This window comes from Schistocerca piceifrons, chromosome 2, assembly GCF_021461385.2.
Source record: "Schistocerca piceifrons isolate TAMUIC-IGC-003096 chromosome 2, iqSchPice1.1, whole genome shotgun sequence".
Classification (NCBI taxonomy): domain Eukaryota; kingdom Metazoa; phylum Arthropoda; class Insecta; order Orthoptera; family Acrididae; genus Schistocerca; species Schistocerca piceifrons.
The window spans coordinates 931055912-931078423 of record NC_060139.1 but is presented as its reverse complement, the minus strand read 5'-3'; the positions used below and the strand labels follow the sequence as shown (position 1 = coordinate 931078423).

General features: G+C 42.0%; 1 protein-coding gene across 1 annotated transcript; it reads right to left on the bottom strand.

The window, feature by feature from the left end:
- Positions 1–3784: 3784 nt before the first annotated feature.
- LOC124776647 (UDP-glucosyltransferase 2-like) lies at positions 3785–20932 on the bottom strand. The gene is made up of 2 exons (XM_047251734.1): positions 20742–20932; positions 3785–4174 (listed from the first exon to the last, which is right to left on the bottom strand). Exons 1-2 carry the CDS (start codon positions 20912–20914, stop codon positions 3892–3894), a joined length of 456 nt encoding a protein of 151 aa, XP_047107690.1. The 5' UTR covers positions 20915–20932; the 3' UTR covers positions 3785–3891.
- Between the last annotated feature and the right edge of the window lie 1580 nt (positions 20933–22512).

Below are 22512 nucleotides of genomic sequence, written 5' to 3'. Positions count from 1 at the left end.
TGTGTTGATCGTATCTTTAACCTATTCAATGATCTTCATGATAAAATTTCTTTCACTATCGCATTTGAAAATTAGGCCTGTCAATTAAACTTTCTTGACTTCACGCTTACCATAGAAACAAATAAAATTTCTTTTTATATTTTTCGTAAAGTAACATATACCGACCAGATCGTTCCTGCATCTTCTACTCATCCACAATCGCATAAAAAAGCCTTCTTTCATTCTGCTGTTCACCGAGCCATTTCCATCCCACTTTCTAAAGAAAACTTCAACGACGAAATCAATTTACTTAAAACAATAGCAGTTAACGACGAGTATAAACCTAACATAGTAGATGACGTCCTTAAAAAGGAAACTGCTAAAAGAATTACTACGCTAGGCACTTCTGTTATCGAATCTAACTAAAAAAAAAAAAAATATTCTCTATTCCTTTCGTGGGGCCTATCTCTTATCAGATCCAATGCATTCTTCGAAAGAAATACGATTGCAACGTTGCTTTTTCTACTAATAACAATTTGAAAAAAGAAACTTCATTCATAATTTACATCCTATTCGTTCCCCTTTAGAAAATTCTGGTGTCTACAAAATTGTCTACGATACTTGCTCCTCTTACTATATAGGACAAACTGGACGTGCCTTCGCTACCAGATATAAAGAACACTTGCTAAGAAAAAATGGCACTAGCCCCCAAAATTCGTCTTTTGCCGACCATCTTCTAATTACAGGTCATTCACCTAAAGCCATCTGCGATAGCAACATTTTGCACACCGAAAAGAAAGGGCGTAGACTAGATATTCTAGAAGAATTAGAGATTTTCAAGCATTTTGCTCGAAAGGATAGCCTCATCCTTAACGGACAGCTACAGCTAGGTAACAAAAATTTTTTCAACGGTATAAAGCCGTTACTCGATATCTGACTTCGGATCTCCTTGTGCAGGTTGCCGATGTGTTCTTTTCCTTCTAAGGTAGTCCTATGTTTTTCAATTATAAAATGTTTCTTGGCTCCATTTCACGTAAAATTGCTTTCTACAATTTGTCATTCAGTTCTATCTACATTTTCATAATGATGTTTTCATGTTTTGTCTCTTACAAGTTTTGATGTAGACAAAATGTAATGTTGTATGCTAACTATCAAACTAACAATGCTTTCCATTATGTATCAAATACTGTTTATTTATAATCATTTCTGCCTATTTTTCAATATGAAGTAGCCTAATTGTATCTACGGCTACTAGATGGCGCGCTCGTCGCAGTGCCACGTTCACCTGGCCGCATTTGTTAACGAGGGCACCTCGGTCCGTTTTTCAACCTGCACCACGCAAGTAACGAGCAGCCCTTAGTGACTCGCCATCACAGTTTTCTTTATCTTGAATATCTTTGTGACTAATGCCCTTTTGGCATATTTATTATTTTATAAATGACATAAGTACTGCCAGTCTTTCACGATAATTGCGTACTTATACTCTATCGTACGGTTTTAGTCATAATTCTGTGACCATGTTATAGACCATTCTTTGATTTAAATTCTGAGGAAGACACTCCTAGTAGTGTTGAAACCCGGTTAATAGTGACCGAGGGCTGTTTTCTTTTAATTGTAACTATTCACGGTCTCTGAACGTGCAGCCATGTACAAAATTTTCGAAAACTTTCAGTGTGTTGGTGCTAGAGTGCTGTATCCTTATTACGAATGGGACACTCTGTGCAGCCAGATAGCAGTGAAGTAGTTGAGAAGAAGATGAGCACCGAGTTTGATCCATCACATACCCGAATCGACATTCATATGTTTAGGAGGAATGTTCCAATAGTTAATATAAATGAGGAAGCTGTGCTTGAACTGATTACGTTGGCACAGGAATCTACGTAAAACGAATTAGTATTCTTAATATGCTGTGCTTTGAGGATTCCCATAGACAGACTGAATCACTGGTGTCCGTATGTTGGAGGCATGTACCACGACTTTGTGAACTATTTGCACAAAAACATAAATACATAATATGAATTTATAAATATCTAAATAATGTGAATCAATTATAACAGTGTATGAACGAATATATGCAGCCAGTGCCAAAGTACACAAGTGTTTTAAGAATACAAGTGTTGACCTTATAAAATCCATAGAAGCGCAATTCTCAGACAGTATTGCTATGTACATTGTCATGCCTACTGGACTGAATGTAATACAAGCTAAATTTAAGGCTTATAGAAGACAACTGTTTGTAAAACATCGCACAATACAATGGAAGTAAACTGTACGTATGGAAATAAAAACAAAATGTTTCCTACAAATTGTTCTTGTTCTTGCCCTGCCTTATCGAAGAAAGCTACCTATATTGTTGAAAGAGTGAGAAACACAGAAAGTACTGTTACTTGCCATGAATGGGTGCTAGTGTCCCACTGCCCTCGTCACCGCTGCCGCCGTCACCCTCTGTCCTGCCACGCGCCACATCAAATGCTCCCTTTATGCAGTAGCAGCAGTGGGAGACAGTGTCCAACGAACATAGAGATACTCGTATAGCCGACTCTAGGTCAAGAACCGCTGGGTTGAGAGCAGCTAATTCCATAAGGCGCCCACATTGTCGGACAACCACACAAATACAGCCATGGCTAAGTCGACAGCTGCTGGCTCTAGATCCGCCATTCCAATAAGCCACCCAAATTATCTGACGACTGTAGAGGTGCAGCTACACCTGCGTTGATATCCAGTGGCTCGAGAGCTGGAAATTCGATAAGCCACCCACATGTGTATACCTTCATAATGGCAAACTCATATACACACACACACAAACGCACACACGCACACACACACAAACGCGCACACACACACACACACACACACACACACACACACACACACACACACAGTCGCAGTACTTCTTCTTCTCTGAGAGCGGTAGTCAATATTCGAGTATGAATTAAAAATTAATGTAGTCACAAGGGCTTGGTGAGTAGCTTGTCTGAATCCTAAAGAGAATTAGAAACCCATTACCATAACCCAACCTACTTGCTAAGTATGGTGACAACAAATGTTATTGCAGCCAATCATGCAGGTAGGGCAACCAGAGCTATGAGCAATCATCTTGGGTAATAAGAAACCGCTTCATTGTATTCAGTCCTTTATTTTCATATCACCACCGGTTTTGTGGCATTAAAAACCACATCCTCAGGTGATCATATAACTAAAACATTATACCTAAAGTGCTCGGACCTTTGTGCCCAAAAATCGTTGTCCGTCACACTACTAAAAGGCGGTATGTCAATTAATAAAAGAGCCAGATGAATGTATTGCTTCCAATTTAATCTGGTGGGTGGTGCCATTTCTCCAGTCTATAGACAATCATGAATAGGGGAGATGGGCCGTGTCTAACAGAAGCACATCACATGGCCGTGTCCCACATTTGCAATTGTCTATAGAAGTGGCCCCATCTACCATATGAGACTGAAGTCAATCCATCCATCAGGCTGTTTTATTCAATGGCGCACCGGCGTTTAGAGGCGTTTTATTGTGACAGGCAACGAATATTGGCTACAAACTGTCAAGCCTTTTAGCTGTAATGTTTTACTTAAATGTTCACCCTCAGATGTGCCTGTTAATGCCATAAAACCGATAGCGGTCTAAAAATAAAGGACTAAACACAGCTGAAGCGATTCATCAATACCCTAGACACATATTATTATTTTAAGAACGAAAAAAAAACACTGAGAAGGAAATCGATTACTTGTTTCCTCTTTACAACCAATACAGTGCAGTATAACAGGATCAATCTGGTGTTGTGCATTCACATCATAATGTTTATAGCGTGAATCATACTTAGAAAGAAGAGTACACTCTTCAACATATGAGGCAGTTCAGTATGAGAAACGTGATTAAACAGCTAAATAGAGGCGTCGTACATCACAACTGTTTCTTATCTTTTCTCTTAGTATCCTTCATCGCAACAGTGATCTGCCGTATGAAGTAGAAGGCGGCGTACATAACGGCGCACGTTGACAGCAAGATGAAAGCGATGACGTCGAGCAGTAGCAGCTGCCACCAGTGCAGGTCGAGGGCAGCACTGCGCATGTGCGGGGCCCCCTTATGACGTATCACGTACTCCACCCACCACACGGCGCGCTCCAAAGAGTCCGCCTGGTGCTCGCGGAATATCTCTGATAGCCTGTTCATGTTCTCTTTGTACCTGCACAGGAAGACGAAAGGTATGAGTAGGAAGAGATACGAGCAGAAAGTTCGTAGAGTTTTTCCATGAGCTAAATAAACAAAACAGATAAACGTAACAACATGGTTCAAATGGCTCTGAGCACTACGGGACTTAACATCTGAGGTCATCAGTCCCCTAGAACATAGAACTACTTAAACCTAACTAAAGACATCACACACATCCATGCCCGAGGCAGGATTCGAACCTGCGACAGTAGCGGTCGTGCGGTTCCAGACTGAAGCGCCTAGAACCGTTTGCCCACACCGGCCAGCTAAACATAACACTTTATAGTCGTCAATAATGTGTTTTCCTTCACTATTTAGGATAGTCTGCTAACGTTGGCGTAACTTTTCGGTTCCGCAACTGTGGAAATCACGTGGCTTTGAGACGAGGAACTTGTCGAGTCACGTTAGGAGCGCAGTTTTATCCACAAAGGAAGTTCCTTGAGAGTTGTTCGATAAAGAGTGGAAAAGGTGAATATCTGTGGGCCCTAGATCAATTGGTTAAGGTGAGTGCAGAATAACTTCCCATAGGAACTCTCGTGCAGTGAGTGTCTTTTTTATTTCCTCGGGGAAGCAGTTTTTAGTACACCACACTGTCGTTGTTCCACCAGATGCAAAACACTTATCGTTTGTGTATGTATACAGTAGTTGTTGTTTTTTGTTTGGGCTGAACCGTTCCTTCTTTTCCTTATGCTAGCATAAAGACATTATTTCTCGTCACACTAACAGTACAGGATACGAATGATCGGTGTTGTTCGCGAGCTAATTGATGACGATCAAGCAGAGATGCACGTATGGCCACTTGCAGATTTCTATGATTTTTTCTTAGATAATGCAGTGCCCATATATGAGAATTTTCAACCTCTCTCAATGCATGTAAATTTTGCTCCATGATGAAATAGTCACATTTCGTCACATCTGCCAGTTCTGGGGTACAGTGACGTCGATTATCGTGGATTAGATCTGCCTGAATATGGAGACTAACTAATATCAAAACGATCCTCCTTAAAACGAGAAGACCATTTGCTTTCTGTCCAATGGCATTGTCCCATGCACGACGCAAATGTCTCTGGCTCCCTCCGCTGCAGTCACTCCTCTGTTAAACTCAAACAGAAAAGTAGGTTGTTAATGTCCTGATTGTTCTTGGCGTTCCACTGTCTAGCGTCCACAGCTTGACTCACTAACTCACAAAATGACGATGTTTAAACTCAAATAGCAACAGTGAACTACAAATGAAATACGACAATCTACAAACAGACCTATTGGAATGGAAATACCAAAATGTAAAACAAAAGCGCTATGAAGTTGTGCACAATACAGTATTTTGGATGTTTTGCGTTAACTTCTGTGATTGCTAAGAAAAAAAGGGCAGAAATTCTACTTAATCGTTTATTTAGTTTTGGTTTCCCCAAATGTATTTCAGCATCTTCTGTCTTATGTTGACTGGGTTTTGTCTATTATTCCCCCCCCCCCCCCCAACCCCAAAAAAAAACGCAGCTGTACAAATGAACATAGAATGCCTACAGTACAATAACACGTGACCTGGCAGTAAAAACTTTTGTTTTGTGATAAAACCAATTAAACAGGAGTGTAACTGTCAAGGGCAGTAGTACTACAAGAATTGTGTCTTTTAATACGCCTAAAATAACGAGAAACAAGATTACAACATCAGATGCCGTAAATAACGCGACACGTAACTCGAATTTCAGTCTGAAGTGAACAAAAAACAGAAAATAGGAAATGGTTTGTTGTTTGCATGTGGCAAACTGTAGAAGGTATGATAGATAATAGGCAGCAGTCGCCGACCAAGGCAGAGCAGCAACACTTTACAAGTTCCTAACCAGCAGTGAATTATATGGTTTCATCTGTGTTCTTTGGTAGTTAAAATTATGAATTTCTGAGTGTCAATCTGTTTTATTAGACACAGTTCTCACGTTACCGTTTGCGTCGGAAAGTATCTAATTAGGTGACATTTAACAGGTTCCTAACAAGGAGTGAATTATTTGGTCTCACCTGTGTGCTTTGGTAGTTTAGTTTTTGAATCTCTGAGTGTTAGGATAGTTTATTAGACAGTTCTTGCATTTTCGTGGGGTCTACAGTAGAATTCCGCAGCGTCTGCCGACAGTCCCATGCCTGTCTGTATAGTGTACTTTTCCACAGACTTAAGCACGGATAGGGACTGTGACTGCTGTGTGCGGATGTGACACTTCGCTCTCAGCTTCAGGCTGTGTTGGCTTCAGGTACACAGCTTGAGGCTGCAGTGGATAGGTATCACTTATGTGGGCCGCCTGTGGGGACCCAGCGGACGTCCAGAAGGACCTCTACGAGTTCGCCATTCAGTCCGCCCCTATGGTGAGGCCACTTTCTCCTTACATTGAAGTTGACCTCTCATCCGTGGTAGAATGGGAGTTGGCCTCAGGGCATGGAAGGCTGAAAAAAACTTCCCAGGGGCGAAGGTAATGTCTACCCTGTTAGTCTGACAAACAGCTTCCAGGTGCTGTCTGTGGCTGACGCTTTCAGCCAGATTCAGTCGCAAGAATGGGGTGCCGCAAGGTTCGGTCTTGGGTCCTCTGCTGTTCTTAATATATATTAATACCTTGCCATTCTATATTCACGAAGATGCAAAGCTGGTACTTTTTGCCGATGATACAAGTATAGCTATCATACTCAACAGACAAGAATTAACTGGTGAAATTGTAAACGATGTTTTTTCAGAAAATCATTAAGTGGTTCTCTGAAAGTGGGCTCTCATTAAACTTTGACGAAACACAGTATATACAGTTCCACACAGTAAATGGAATGACACCATTAATAAAGATAGACTTCTATCAGAAATAGGTAGCTAAGGTAGAATATTCAAAATTTCTAGGTGTATGCATTGATAAGGGGTTGAACTGGAAAAAACACACTGAGGATCTGCTGAAACGTTTCAGTTCAGCTACTTATGCTATTAGGGTCATTGCAAATTTTGGCGATATACATCTCAGTAAATTAGCTTACCACGCCTATTTTCATTCTCTGCTTTCGTATGGCATCATATTCTGGAGTAACTCATCATTGAGTAAAAGAGTGTTCATTGCAAAAAAGCGTGTAATCAGAATAATTGCTGGAGCTCATCCAAGATCATCCTGTAGACACTTATTTAAAGAGCTAGGAATTTTCACTGTAGCATCACAATATATATATTCACTTATGAAATTTGTTATTAACAATCCTAACGAATTCAAAAGTAATAGCAGTGTACATGGCTACAACACTAGGAGAAAGGATGATCTTCACTACTCGAGGTTAAAACTAACTTTGGCTCAGAAGGGGGTAAATTATGCTGCCACAAAAGTCTTTGGTCACTTACCTAATAGCATCAAAAGTCTGACAGATAGCCATACAACATTTAAAAGGAAATTAAAAGAATTTCTTAATGGCAACCCCTTCTACTCATTAGATGAATTTTTGGATATAGTAAGTGGGTAATTTTCCCAATCGCCACAAAAAAAAATTAAAAATATTAAGTGCCATGTAATATTTTGTGTAATGTTGTATCTTGTATAGACACCTTTTATAACCTGACACGTTCCACATCATTACGAAGTGTAGTATTCATGATCTATGGATTAAGTACAAATCTAATCTAATCTGACCCTGATTCAGAGTAAACCTCCCAGCCTGCAAGATCCGGACAGTCATAGAGGATATGATTATTGGTAGTTGGAAACTCCTATGTTAGACGCGTTATGAGACCCTTCGGGGACACGGCTGCCAAGGATAGAGCGAAAGTCAATGTGCACTCCATGTTCATACGGGCTGAAATCATTCAGGACGTGGAATGTGGGCTTCCGACGCCATGAGGAGCACAGTGTGCAACGCCAAGTGCAGGTAGTGGCTCACGTTCGTACCAAAGATGTGTGTCGCTTTCGATCGGAAGAAGTTATCTCTGGTTTCGAGAGAGTCGTAAAGGCTGCCAGTCTAGCTTACGAGATGGAAGCAGAGCTCACCGTTGCCAGCACAGACGATGGGACCGATTGCGACCGTGTGCTACATAGCCGAGTGCAGGTTCTGAGTCAGAGCCTCACATGGTCCTGTTACAATGTAGACTGCAGATTCTTCCACTTGCTCCATAGGCTGGTGGAGTTCAGACTTCCGCTAAATAGGTCAGAAGTCCGATATACAGCCGGCCAGGCGCTACAGTCTGGAACCGTGCTACCTCTACGGTGGCAGGTTCGAATCCTGCCTCGGGCATGGATGTGTGTGATGTCCTTAGGTTGGTTAGGTTTAAGTAGTTCTAAGTTCTAGGGGACTGATGACCTAAGAAGTTAAGTCCCATAGTGCTCAGAGCCAGTATTGAATCCATTACACACAGGAGGTGGCTACACAGGTAGCGCCAATACGAAGCACTGATGCTCAAATCAATATAGGCACTGAAAGCTGGCTAAAGTCAGAGGTAAGGTCTGCCGATATTTCTGGGTAAGACCTAACGGTGCTCGGAGTGTATAGGCTAAATACAGTTGGCGGTGACGTGTTTGTTGCTGTTAGAAGTTCCACGTCTTCTCTTAAACCTCTAGAGCGATGTCAACCAAAGTTCGCACACATATCACTTATTACTTAGAAAGAATCACTGTGGGGGGTAAGAACCATCTACTATCAAAGGTATGGGGGAGAGGGTGAAAATGGATTAAGGCTCACGCCTCGACAGTACCCAGAACTTACTAATCCAGTATTTGAGAATGAGAGAACTTCGTGAATTCTAACAAACTTCACACAAAATTTAAAATCTTTACGAAACTTTTTCTCGCGGAAAACCCCCGCAAAATGACGAAAAAAAATTATTGCTTACTACATTTTTGCTGTTCATTCATTAGGCATGGCGTTTTAATTTATTATTTCTTTACTGCTAACTGTATAGGTACATACTTGGCAGACACTGTTCACATATGCCACTGAATATATTATTGTAGGGCAGATAGTTCAGGAGACATAACCTCATAAACTCTTGAGATTCGTGAAAACTTACTGCACTATGCATGACGTTTACATTTGTTATTTCTTTCCTACTAACTATTCGCAACACATTTCGCAGAAGTATCTACACTGAAGTGCCAAAGAAACTGGTATAGGCATGTGTATTCAAATACTGAGATTTGTAGACAGGCAGAATACGGCACTGCGGTCGGCAACGTCTATAGAAGACAGGTGTATGACACAGTCCTTAGATCTGTTAGTGCTGCTACAATGGCAGGTTATCAAGATTTAAGCGAGTTTGAACATGGTGTTATAGTCGGCGCACGAACGATGGGACACAGCATCTCCGAGCTAGCGATGAAGTGGCGATTTTCACGTACGACCGTTTCACGACTGTAACGTGAACATCAGGGATCCAGTAAAACATCATATCTCCGACATTACTACGGCCGGAAAAAGATCCTGCAAGACCGAGACCAACGGCTACTGCAGAGAAGCGTTCAACGTGACAGAAGTTTAATCCTTCCGTAAATTGATACAGATCTCAATGCTGGGCCATCAACAAGTGTCAGCGTGCGAACATTCAACGAAACATCATCTATATGGGCTTTCAGAGCGGAAGTCCCACTCGTGTACCCTTGATGACTGCACGGCACAAAGCTCTACGCCTCGCCTGGACTCGTCATCACCGACATTGGACTGTTGGTGACTGGAAACATGTTGCCTGGTCGGACGAGTCTCGTTTCAGTTTGTGCAGATGGACTTGTACTGGTATGGACTGGTGTGGAGACAGCCTCATGAATGCATGGACCCTGCATGTCAGCAGGGTACTGTTCAAGCTGGTGGGAGGCTCTGTATGCAGTTGGGGTTTTATGGGACTCGTGATGTGTCTAGATACGACTCTGATAGGTGACAAGTACGTAAGCATCCAATCTGATCACCTACATCCATTCATGTCCATTGTGTATTGCGACAGACTTGGGCAATTCCAGCAGGACAATTAGACACCCCCACACGTCCAGAATTGCTACAGAATGTCTCCAGAAACACTCTTCTGAGTTTAAACACTTCCGCTGGCCGCCAAAATCCCTAGAAATGAACATTATGGGGCATATTAAGAATGTCTTGCAATGTGCTGTTCAGAAGAGATCTTCATCCCCTTGCACTCTTACAGATTTATGGACAGCCCTGCAGCCCGCATCTCGTGGTCGTGCGGTAGCGTTCTCGCTTCCCACGCCCGGGTTCCCGGGTTCGATTCCCGGCGGGGTCAGGGATTTTCTCTGCCTCGTGATGGTTGGGTGTTGTGTGATGTCCTTAGGTTAGTTAGGTTTAAGTAGTTCTAAGTTCTAGGGGACTGATGACCTAAGAAGTTAAGTCCCATAGTGCTCAGAGCCATTTTTGACAGCCCTGCAGGATTCATGGTGTCACTTTCCTCCAGCACTACTTCAGACATTACTCGAGTTCATGTCAGGTTGTGTTGCGACTCTTCTGCGTGCTCGTGGGGGCGCTACACAATATTAGGCAGATGTAACAGTTTCTTTGGCTCTTCAGTGTGTGTATGCCGTTGAAAGTGCCCTCAAAATTATATCATTTGTTCAAGAGATATGATGTCACAATCCTTAACCTGCATAAAAACGAAACTGCCAGGGGAATTTCGCTGGAGACACAGGAGAAATATGTGTACATATATATGTGATACGTGCGCATGTGGGCAAAGCTACTGATAAAAAGCTCCTCCTAAACACCTCGATCGATTTCAATCAAAACTAGTACACACATTACTTACTATCTGAAAATAAATGCTCTGGGGATAACACCAGCAACCTCGTATTGGGGTGGGGATGATAAAGCGGAGAGAGAATGAAGGCTTGAATCCAGTAAGCAGGTTCAAAATGATGTAGGTTGCGGTAGTGATGTAGCGATGAAGAGGTCTCCACAGGATAGACTGCCACAGAGAGTTGCATCGTATCACTGTTCGGACTGAGGACCACTATAACAAGGCAACGATTGTTAGAGTCGGGTCAGTGGTCTAACAGAAGATTGCGCTGGAGTGATGAACGTCACTAAGTGTAACAGTCTCGAGCGATTATTTAATATTATATTACATCACATTATATTGGTGAAAAACACAAGTGTAACGGACATCATCTGAAGTAATTGTAATTTCCTAGAGGCATTTGCAAAAATTTCACTTAGTTTGTTTGGTAAAAAATGAAGAGACTTGAACTAAGGTATCTTTTTTTCTTTGCCTCTGCGTTATGGTAGAGGACAGGCATAAATAACTGTTCTCGTGATTGTCTGTATACCAACATTACTCATATTTATAAGCTGTGGACCAACAGTTAATAAACTGGGTGATATATGTTCAACTGTGTGTGAAATCTTAGGGGACTTAATTGCTAAGGTCATCAGTCCCTGATCTTACACACTACTTAACCTAAATTATCCTAAGGACAAACACACACATCCGTGCCCGAGAGAGGACTCGAACCTCCGCCGGGACCAGCCGCACAGTCTACGACTGCAGCGCCTCAGACCGCTCGGCTAATCCCGCGCGGCTGGGTGATATATAACGAGTTTTAATAATGTATAATGAGCCTTATGACTCAACTTCCCTAACGAATTTTTCTAGTTCTTTTAGCAGCATTGGACATCAAATCCTATATTGATTTTTCCTGCTGTGAAGAATTATACAGTACGGGTAAAGCTTTAATTAGCCTTTAGGTAAGCCCGATGCCACAACGAAGAATAGGAATCCAGCTCCAACACCGATCTGCTAGAAAGAAGGTATTTAATGGCTAGAAGAGAACCTGCTTTGGCCGTCCAGTAGCCTGGGTGGCAAATTTCTTATTCCTTACATAATTATCCCGCATGTCTAGCAATAAAATTGTAAGGTTCCAATAAACCACAAATAGACGTCTAGGGCATGGTAACAGTGTGGCTAAAGCCGTCAATACTTAATTCGTGTCTATTTCTTTGTCAGCATGATAATGAGTTGCCGTGGAGCTTCCTTGGTACGCCGGAAGTTTGGATGCTGTCTTGTAGTCAATGTGGATGCAAATCTTTAGGGAAGAGTGTAGAAACACCCCAGCTCACTTTTCCTCTCTTTCACCAGTGCAGCATAAACATGCCTAGAGTAAACTTGGCCAAAACCTGACCCCAATTCTCACAAGGGCATTCCTTCTTTCCCTGCCACAAAATTTAAAGACAGCTATAGTTTATCCATTATCCGTTGACAGATAAAGACCGTCTGGTGGCTTCGTGAGGTTACAGTCACTTTTACATGGTAGAGTAATTTTAGTAAAGTCTGAAGAACGTCTTCGGCTTATGACGTAGGTCTACTCTTCTTTGTGCACGCAATTGCAACAGTCAGAATGAGATAAAAAGAAACTTTTCAGCACTAGGAAAGGAAAGGAAAGGAAAGCGTGAAAATTTAAATTTTAGAAAATAGTCTGTACCTGGATTTGACATTTTCCCGAAATTTATGGAGTGAACGCTGCGGAACGTGCAGTCATACAATATGAATACAGCAGCCCTGTTTAGATGGCTGGAGAGTACTGTAGTGTGCAATGAAGCGGAGACCAGCGGGTTGCCGCGTTGCAAATCCACCACAGGCAGTACAACACAGTCTGGTGCGCTGCGCATGTATACCAACACAGTGGCCGACCAAAACACGGTGGTCTGCTTCTGAGTTAGCTTCCAGTGGACTCCACGGGAATGAGTGGCACCCGCATAGCCACCCACTGCTGTCGGCGCCACATTCGCGGCACGACTTTGCATCCGCCGATCACGTATTCGCAGAGTTATTGAACAAGTATCAGACCGTCGAGATTGTAGTTAAGTAGCCACGAGGACACAGAGCGATCAGTTCCGTTCATAAAGCCACAGTGGGATCTACTGCTCGTGGCATCTAGGGTTCCAACTGCAGCAACATCAATGGAGCATCTACACAGAAGTGGTACTGCGAGGAGTCACCAGTGTCATCGCCTTCCCTGACAACGGCATCAGTTAGACACTGCGCTCCTTCGACAGTATACATTGCTTCAACTTAATACCTCATGCTGGTGTCATGCGATTGCCTTCATCCGACCAGACTCAAAATAATAAAAGTGTTGTTTTTCGCAATTAAGATTTAGTAACCTTAGGGGAGCTATAATTTTCTTGCTACTCCTCATTCAGGAACATTACATCTTGTGTGTCCTTCAGATTTACCTAGAATAGCGTCCCTATGGAAATGCAGTGGAGACCAGGGCAGGTTGGCAAAACTTTTTCCTTGATCTTTTTTCCAGCTTGTATATAAAATGTTTCCATTGATCTTTTATTCTATCGGGATCTTTACAACTAAATAATCATGGCGTCTCACCGACTGTCTTTTCATAAAAAAATTGTTTGGTAGAGTAATATCACCTAGGGCAATCTATCTCACCCATGGGGCAACTTGGCCCAGCAAGTGCGGCAAGTTGACCCAGGTGATTATATCATTTGATTAATTACGACTTTGGTTATTTAATCGAAAAAATATCGACTTTAATATTCACAGTTTATTTTGATATAAATTCCTACAGCTTTATGACAAAGGCTACAATCATAAATCGTGTTTTCTTTGTTATAGTAATAGTTTGACGGAAAAGTATGTCCAGAAATTTTATAAATCTTCGTTTGAGTGTCCAACAGTATCTTCATAGTTCAACATTATTTAAAAACAGTCCTTTTGTGTCATTTTTAACACATGACAGTTGTGACCAACGCTTACATTTTGTCCATTGAATCGTTTCACCCCCTAGATAGCGGTGAGGAAAAGGTTTAAGACAACTACGAGACAGGGCATCCTCATCTTCTTCGTCTTAAAGAACCATCTTAGGAATTATACTGGCTTACTGAGTTTTATCGTGTGATTTTGCATGATCAGGGGAACTTCTTTAGAGTATAGCTTATTATTACGCAGAACACCCATCTTTCCCTTTATAGTGTTTTCTTTTCTGTCTGTGGAGGCTTGTTGTTTTTATTGTAACGCGTATTTCACTGGAGGGTCGGTCAGTATTGCTGAAGTTCCTTATCGTCAGTTTTCTATCGTTTTCTTTGGTTGCCATTTCTCAAATGGTTACGTTTTTCAGGCGTTGGCTAGCACGACTTTCAAATTAATAGCCATTGTTTCGACAGCATAAGCCTACCACTGAGTTCTTGAATAATTGAAGGGACAACTTAAACAATGAAAACACAGCCAACAGTATCGGGATCATGTCTGTTATCTAAGAGGGAATCGGTGACAAAAAATTAAATAGAAATAAAAATGAAAATCACATACATGCCACCAGCTAAAAATCGATGCAAGACACAATTTTCTTACGTAAAAATTGCATCCTATGTGATGTAGACTTTGATTACGAATATACTTATTAGATAAGAGTACTTACTTTCATAAAGAGAGTGGGGCAGGCTGACCATATGAACAGACGTGCGCGTACTTAAGTGGGCCACTGTGCTCCATTATCATATTGAAATTATTTTAGTTCTTTTATGAAAACGTTTAGAAATTTACTTCTGTAAACACTGTTAAAATAATTCTTAAGCTATAGACTTCGATCGCTCTACTTATTTGTTTAGAAAGAGTATTGTGTTCGAGCACACAACAAAATAGCTTGAGTAAGCAAAATTTACTTTCACGAACAAGAAAGCACGAAATGCGTGCATACCCTCACTCGACAATTTAACTGTATCGACGTGTTTGTGGGAAAACGACGGTACTGTTGCTACCAACCCCCCTTGGTCGGTTGCGTGTTCTGACGGGAGTTTCACGAAATAATATCAACTGCTCATCGTGCCTCTACGGCCAATGTGCCCCAGTCTCACCTACTTGTTACTTACTCTCATTTCCTGTGTTAGAAATAAAGTGTTCGTTGTTGTAATATCTGAGAACAATTATTTGTTTGTTTGGACTCACTGTGGTCACTATAGTCTTGGTTAAGTCTAAGGTCAATTTAACTATGGTTTTGTGAACGATCGCATATTCATCTAGTGGAATGCTGGCCCTCGATTCACTTTGTAACGAAATTAATTCAATGAATCCATTAACCTAGGTGATGTAAAGTTTCGAAAGCAAACAAAATACTAGTGATTCTACGAAAGTTGTACCATAATTATTTTTAAAACTTTATTTCTTGATTTTCTATTATTTTTGTGGCTGTACAGCAAAAGTTTCTCCAGTCATTCTGACTTTTTCGAATGTCAAGCCATTATTATTGGTATGTGAATAATATCATTAGCCACGCGGGGTAGCCGCGCGGTCTCAGGCGTCTTGGTACGGTTCGCGCAGCTACCCCAGTCGGAAGTTCAAGTCCTCCTCGGGCATGGGTGTGTGTGTTGTCCTTAGCGTGAATTGGTTTGATTATGTTGCGTGTAAGCCTAGGGACCGATGACCTCAGCAGTTTGGTCCCATAGGAACTTACCACAAAAATATGGAAAAAAATAATATCATTTATTGTGAATATTTTCTAAATTTACTTGTTAACTGGAAGTGGACGTTCGATTTAATCATATAGAAATATAATTTTAAATTATTAGCTCTTAAAGGACGGCAGCCGTAATCATGTTAATAATTTAAAAAATGTGCACGGCATATACTAACGAAATGCCCTCACTTCTTAGGTGTTAATGTAAGTGACCTTAAGGGAGCCCGGAACCTAAAAATGATGAAATTATGGGTTTTCAGTTTATTGTGAAATAAAATACTACAGATCTTCCTCTTTAAAATGACATATTAATCTTATCTGTAGCTCAACTCCAAGTACTGAAAATATTATTTTCAATAATGTGCTGTAGAGCGCATGTCGCGACATTGAATTTCCATGGATACATGTTCATTGAAAACATCGTTTTTCAAAACTTACGGTCTTTCCAAAGACTTTATATTATGTTGGCAACACGATTTGATAGGCAATTCTTTTGTCTGCGTATTGTAGTCTTTGGATACTGTCGTTTACATTGAGCATTTGGTGATTATTGCACGATTTGTGTTGTATTTCTATTGCGCAAATGGAACTTATCATAATGCCTCGATTTAGTGACAGAGTTCACAAGAGGAAGAAGCCTCCTCCGAGGTACACTAGTGGAACTGTGACAATTTCTCCGACCTTGGGAAATGATTCTCAAAATAGTGAGGTTATTCATGAAGTGAAATCTACTCCTGTCTCTAGCAGAAGCAAGAAGTTGCATGGATCAACTGAAAAATACTGCAGTTTATTGGAGAAGTGTAGTGAGGATAATGTGAACGAAATACACTCCTGGAAATGGAAAAAAGAACACATTGACACCGGTGTGTCAGACCCACCATACTTGCTCCGGACACTGCGAGAGGGCCGTACAAGCAATGATCACACGCACGGCACAGCGGACACACCAGGAACCGCGGTGTTGGCCGTCGAATGGCGCTAGCTGCGCAGCATTTGTGCACCGCCGCCGCCAGTGTCAGCCAGTTTGCCGTGGCATACGGAGCTCCATCGCAGTCTTTAACACTGGTAGCATGCCGCGACAGCGTGGACGTGAACCGTATGTGCAGTTGACGGACTTTGAGCGAGGGCGTATAGTGGGCATGCGGGAGGCCGGGTGGACGTACCGCCGAATTGCTCAACACGTGGGGCGTGAGGTCTCCACAGTACATCGATGTTGTCGCCAGTGGTCTGCGGAAGGTGCACGTGCCCGTCGACCTGGGACCGGACCGCAGCGACGCACGGATGCACGCCAAGACCGTAGGATCCTACGCAGTGCCGTAGGGGACCGCACCGCCACTTCCCAGCAAATTAGGGACACTGTTGCTCTTGGGGTATCGGCGAGGACCATTCGCAACCGTCTCCTTGAAGCTGGGCTACGGTCCCGCACACCGTTAGGCCGTCTTCCGCTCACGCCCCAACATCGTGCAGCCCGCCTCCAGTGGTGTTGCGACAGGCGTGAATGGAGGGACGAATGGAGACGTGTCGTCTTCAGCGATGGGAGTCGCTTCTGCCTTGGTGCCAATGATGGTCGTATGCGTGTTTGGCGCCGTGCAGGTGAGCGCCACATTCAGGACTGCATACGACCGAGGCACACAGGGCCAACACCCGGCATCATGGTGTGGGGAGCGATCTCCTACACTGACCGTACACCACTGGTGATCGTCGAGGGGACACTGAATAGTGCACGGTACATCCAAACCGTCATCGAACCCATCGTTCTACCATTCCTAGACCGGCAAGGGAACTTGCTGTTCCAACAGGACAATGCACGTCCGCATGTATCCCGTGCCACCCAACGTGCTCTAGAAGGTGTAAGTCAACTACCCTGGCCAGCAAGATCTCCGGATCTGTCCCCCATTGAGCATGTTTGGGACTGGATGAAGCGTCGTCTCACGCGGTCTGCACGTCCAGCACGAACGCTGGTCCAACTGAGGCGCCAGGTGGAAATGGCATGGCAAGCCGTCCCACAGGACTACATCCAGCATCTCTACGATCGTCTCCATGGGTGAATAGCAGCCTGCATTACTGCGAAAGGTGGATATACACTGTACTAGTGCCGACATTGTGCATGCTCTGTTGCCTGTGTCTATGTGCCTGTGGTTCTGTCAGTGTGATCATGTGATGTATCTGACCCCAGGAATGTGTCAATAAAGTTTCCCCTTCCTGGGACAATGAATTCACGGTGTTCTTATTTCAATTTCCAGGAGTGTAATTAACATTTCATTGCCCTCAAAGGTGATTGAGAGTTCAGTACTGTGTAAGGAATGTTGCAAATTGAGTATGTCAGTAAATGTTAAGCGACACATAGGACTTGCAGCAGAAATCTGTCTTCACTGTACTTGTTGTCATTACAGTGTTTCATTTTGGAACTCAGAATATGTCGAAATAAGTCAAGGTGAAACTGATAGTGAGAAAAGCAAGTACTATGGTGTAAATACTAGATGTGTTTATGCTCTAAGGTCAATCAGTGAGGGATACTCTGCTGGCCAAATGTTTTGTGGTGTAATGAATCTACCATCACCACCAACGAAATTCTCAAAATATAACTCGGTTGTTGGATCCTGTGTTGAAGATATTGCCCAAGAATCCATGAAAGAAGCAGTGGAGGAATCTGTGGCTGTGAATGAAGAAATTCCAGACGTTCAGAATCCTAGGGACCTGACTGTCGCACTAGATGGTACGTGGCAGAAGCGTGGGCACACTTCACATAATGGAGTAATAAGGGCAACAAGTGCTGATACTACAAAAGTTATAGATGTTGTAATTAAATCCAAGCACTGTAGGTGTCCTAAAAGAGTGAAGGATGAGCATGTAGAAAACTGTCGAAGGAATTACAGTGGGTGTAGTGGGGCCATGGAAGTTTCCGGTGTGAAAGACATTTTCAGTCGCTCTCTTCTGTGGTACAAGGTCAGATACCTACAGTTTCTGGGTGATGGTGATTCGAAGTCTTTTGCTGCTGTATCTGAGCTGAAACCTTATGGAAATGATGTTACCATTACTAAACAGGAGTGCGTAGGTCACGTTCAGAAACGTGTGGGAACAAGGCTGCGTCGACTGAAGACCACAATGAAAGGCCAGGTACTCAGTGATGGAAAACCTTTGGGTGGAGCTAGAAGATTGACAGACGAGGTAATCAACAGATTGCAGAGAGACTATGGACTGGAAATAAGACAAAATACTCACAGTGTTGATGCAATGGAAAAGGCTGTAATGGGACTTTACTACCACACCTTATCGACTGACGAGGAACCACTACATGAATTATGCCCACAGGGACCCAATTCCTGGTGCAAGTACAACAAATATCAGGGATCTGAACGTGTATACAAGCATCATCACAGTCTACCAGAAACTGTCATGAAGGCTATAAAACCAATTTTCAGAGATCTTTCTGCAACTGAACTTTTTAAGAAATGTCTCCATGGACGTACACAAAATCAAAATGAGAGTGTGAATAATGTAATTTGGACCAGAATCCCAAAAAATGTGTTTGTTGAAATTCATACTCTTCATTTTGGAGTATATGATGCCATTGCTACGTACAACAAAGGTACCATTATAAAGTGCAATGTGCTTCCGAAGTTGGATGTGATGCCCGGAAAGTACATGGTGAGTGCAATGATGTCTATAGACAATGAGAGGAAACGGGATGCTGAAAGGAAAGAAAAGGAGTGTGAGAGACAAGCCAGACAAAGAATGAAAGGTGTGAAAAGAAGGCTAGATGGTGAGATGTCTAGTGACAGTGAAAACCCCTCTTATGGTGCTGGACTCCACTAAAATTTTAGTGAAACTTTGAAACTAGTTTTCGACAAGTTCACTTTTTTGCCATACAAGGAGCATTTTCTGCTAAACTATTAGAGATAAAGACTTAAAATTTTCAAGGAATGTAAACAGTGCCAATATACACCTTGTATCATAGAATTTTTGTGATACATAGTTGATAATAGATTTTATTTCAAAAATACTATGCCAAAAATGTGTCAATTATTTTCAGTAAGAAAATAATTAATATCTTCCGAAAAACACCAATAAATTAAAATCCATATTATACTGTAAAAGTTTCATCATTCTGGTGTTAATAGTTAATAAGGAAATGTTCCTTACATTTAACATTGGAGGTATAGGATGTTCCGAGTACCCTTAAAATATATATTACATGGACAGCTATTTATATTTTATACAATAGTGTAGTAACTTTAGTGTACTTCTTGCCAAGTATAATTCTTGGCACACTATATAGCTTAAGATTCGTCTAAACAGCTGCATTAAAATGACTGATTTAAACTTGTGCCGTGTCTTCGATATATTTTTCCGGGCAATCATGACAGCATGGTAGCAGCGGTACATTGAGAACTCTATGTCCTATTTCTGGTAAATCCGACAGTAATAAGAATCTTAGTAATAACAATAACACTGCAAAAGGCAAGGCAAAATGTGCTTAAAGAAAATCTAGAAAAACTCTGACAGTTAGTCTGGAATATCATCAATTTTTCAAATTAATCTTATGCTTAAACTCTACCATTATCTGATTCTGTTCTGGCCTCGATAAAACTCTAATAAATACGGTATGCTTCCTATTTATGTGTTTGTTGTATTTATTTTATTTATTGATTTGAGTACCCTGGCCACATTGTAATACATTTTCAGCATGGATTTTATTTTTAATGGTCTCATTGATCTTGATGGATAGCATGTCAAACAGATTTTAAGAGTAGCTGTTGTATCTTTTTATTATTTTGATGGTGTCTATCTCCTGCCACAGCTAAGGTTCTTTTAGTGGTAATGAATGTGTCCTGTATAACATGGATCTGAATACAACGAGTTTCTGAGAGTTCATGGGATACGATGACAGAACATACACGAGATCTCTAGTAGCTGATTTACTGTAAACAGAAAATTATGTTCGCATTCTTTTGGTAAGTGAATATTAAATATCTTATATAATACTGTGCAGTGTTTCTGTGCAGTGACTTAAACTTTACGTGTGGTTGAATATACATCCCGCGGTGATCTGTCGTAAGTTTTGAGATCATCTATTCTTATATGTTCAGCAACAGTACATAATTTCCAAACAATTGTTATTATTTAGGGTAGACGTACCTTTGATTCTCTAGAACAGCTCGCGAATGTTGAAGTATGGAGTCCTTTGTGAGATCGTTGAATTGCAGAGAGACTCCAAGTTCAGCTTGCACAATCTTGGCCACATTGTACGGTTGGTCAGCAAAGAACGGAATGGCAAGAAAGGGAACTGCGTGATACATCGCTTCGTTCATGCTCTGGAGGCCTCCCTGTGTGATGAAGAGGCGCACTTTATGGTGAGCTGTTGACAGAAGAAGTCACGTCATCCAGGCAGCATGGTGGCAACTGTAAGAAATACTATTTTACTACGATCTTTTTGCAGGTGACTGCACATGGGGTGACCCATCTTTTGAGATCTGCCTACTCTTCTATGTTCGACAACAATCAGAGCACGCAATATGCAACATTTTTCCCTGAGTCGATCGGGGTCCTTCGGTTTGGAGCCAAGTGGAGGGTCTCACTTAAAGGTTTCGTCGAGTCTAAGACGTTATTGGCTAGAGATTTCTGGAGCTTTGTTATCGGCTGGGGAACTGAAGGACTCCCCTTGATAGGCGGGGGTACACTGTGCAAAGGAAGCTGCTACTCAGGTAGAAGTGTACTTCTGGAGTGCACATGGGTCTTGTTTTAGGCTAGGTCATAGGTTGAGGTTCTCTGATGAAGAATCGCCAGACTTCTCGCAGACAGAGAAATCTGTCCGCGTTCAGAGTAATGACACTTCCAATGACAAAATTTTAGCTGTCATTCGCCGAAGTATTCGTAACAAAGTTAGCGAATTTACTCCCCTCCAGGAAACTTCTAGCGGTCAAATCATTACCGGGACCGAGAGCTTCCTGAAACTAGGAAAGCTCTGAGGTATTCGGCGATTCATGGAACTCATATCGAAAAGACAGATTAGAGGCCATAGGAAGAGGTATGTCCATTACAGCCGATCAGAACATTATGTCTACTGAGGTAGAATTTGAGTGCTGCATTAAAGTTATCTGGTCGCGTACAACAGGTCTTGGTAAAATAAAGTTAATTGTTGGATGGTTTTACCGGCCGTCAGATTCCGCTGTGACGGTTTTAAAGCCAGTGAAAGAAAATCTGATTTCAGTAGCGCGGAAATACCTAGATCACGCAATTTTAGTTGGAGGCGACTTTAAACTAGCGATTGCAGACTGGGCCGTGTACGGATTCATTGTTGAAATACAGTCTTCTGAAGTTCTTTTGAATACGCTTTCCGAAAACTATCTTGAGCAGCTAGTTCGATAGCCCACACACAATGGAAATATTTTAGACTTAGTAGCTGTAAACAGTCTTGACCTAATCGATAGCGTCAGTTTAGAGACAATGATTAGTTACCACCATGTCTTCATACCGGCTTTGGTTACTGAAGTTAATAAACCAATCAAGAAGTCTAGGAGGGTATTTCCGCTAGAAAGAGCAGATAGACAGTTGATAGCATTCCACTTAGACAACGAACTGACTTCATTTAGTTCCAGCACGATGGATATAGAGGATATATGGCCAAAGCTTAACCGAAACTCGATAAAAGCTGCATGGATTTGACGTATGGATACATAGTACCTAGTTATCCATTATGAACAACGGACGAGCGCAAACTACTTCCTGCTACTACCTGCAGTCTTAAGTGAAGTAGGCTACAAGAGGGCCCTAGGGTAACAATTCGTATTTTTACAAATAATAATTTTATAGACGTGTATATCACCATCATCATTCATCCCCACTACGGTCGGAGGAAGGCAACGGCAAACCACCTCCATTAGGACCTTGCCTAGTAAGGCGGTGCGGG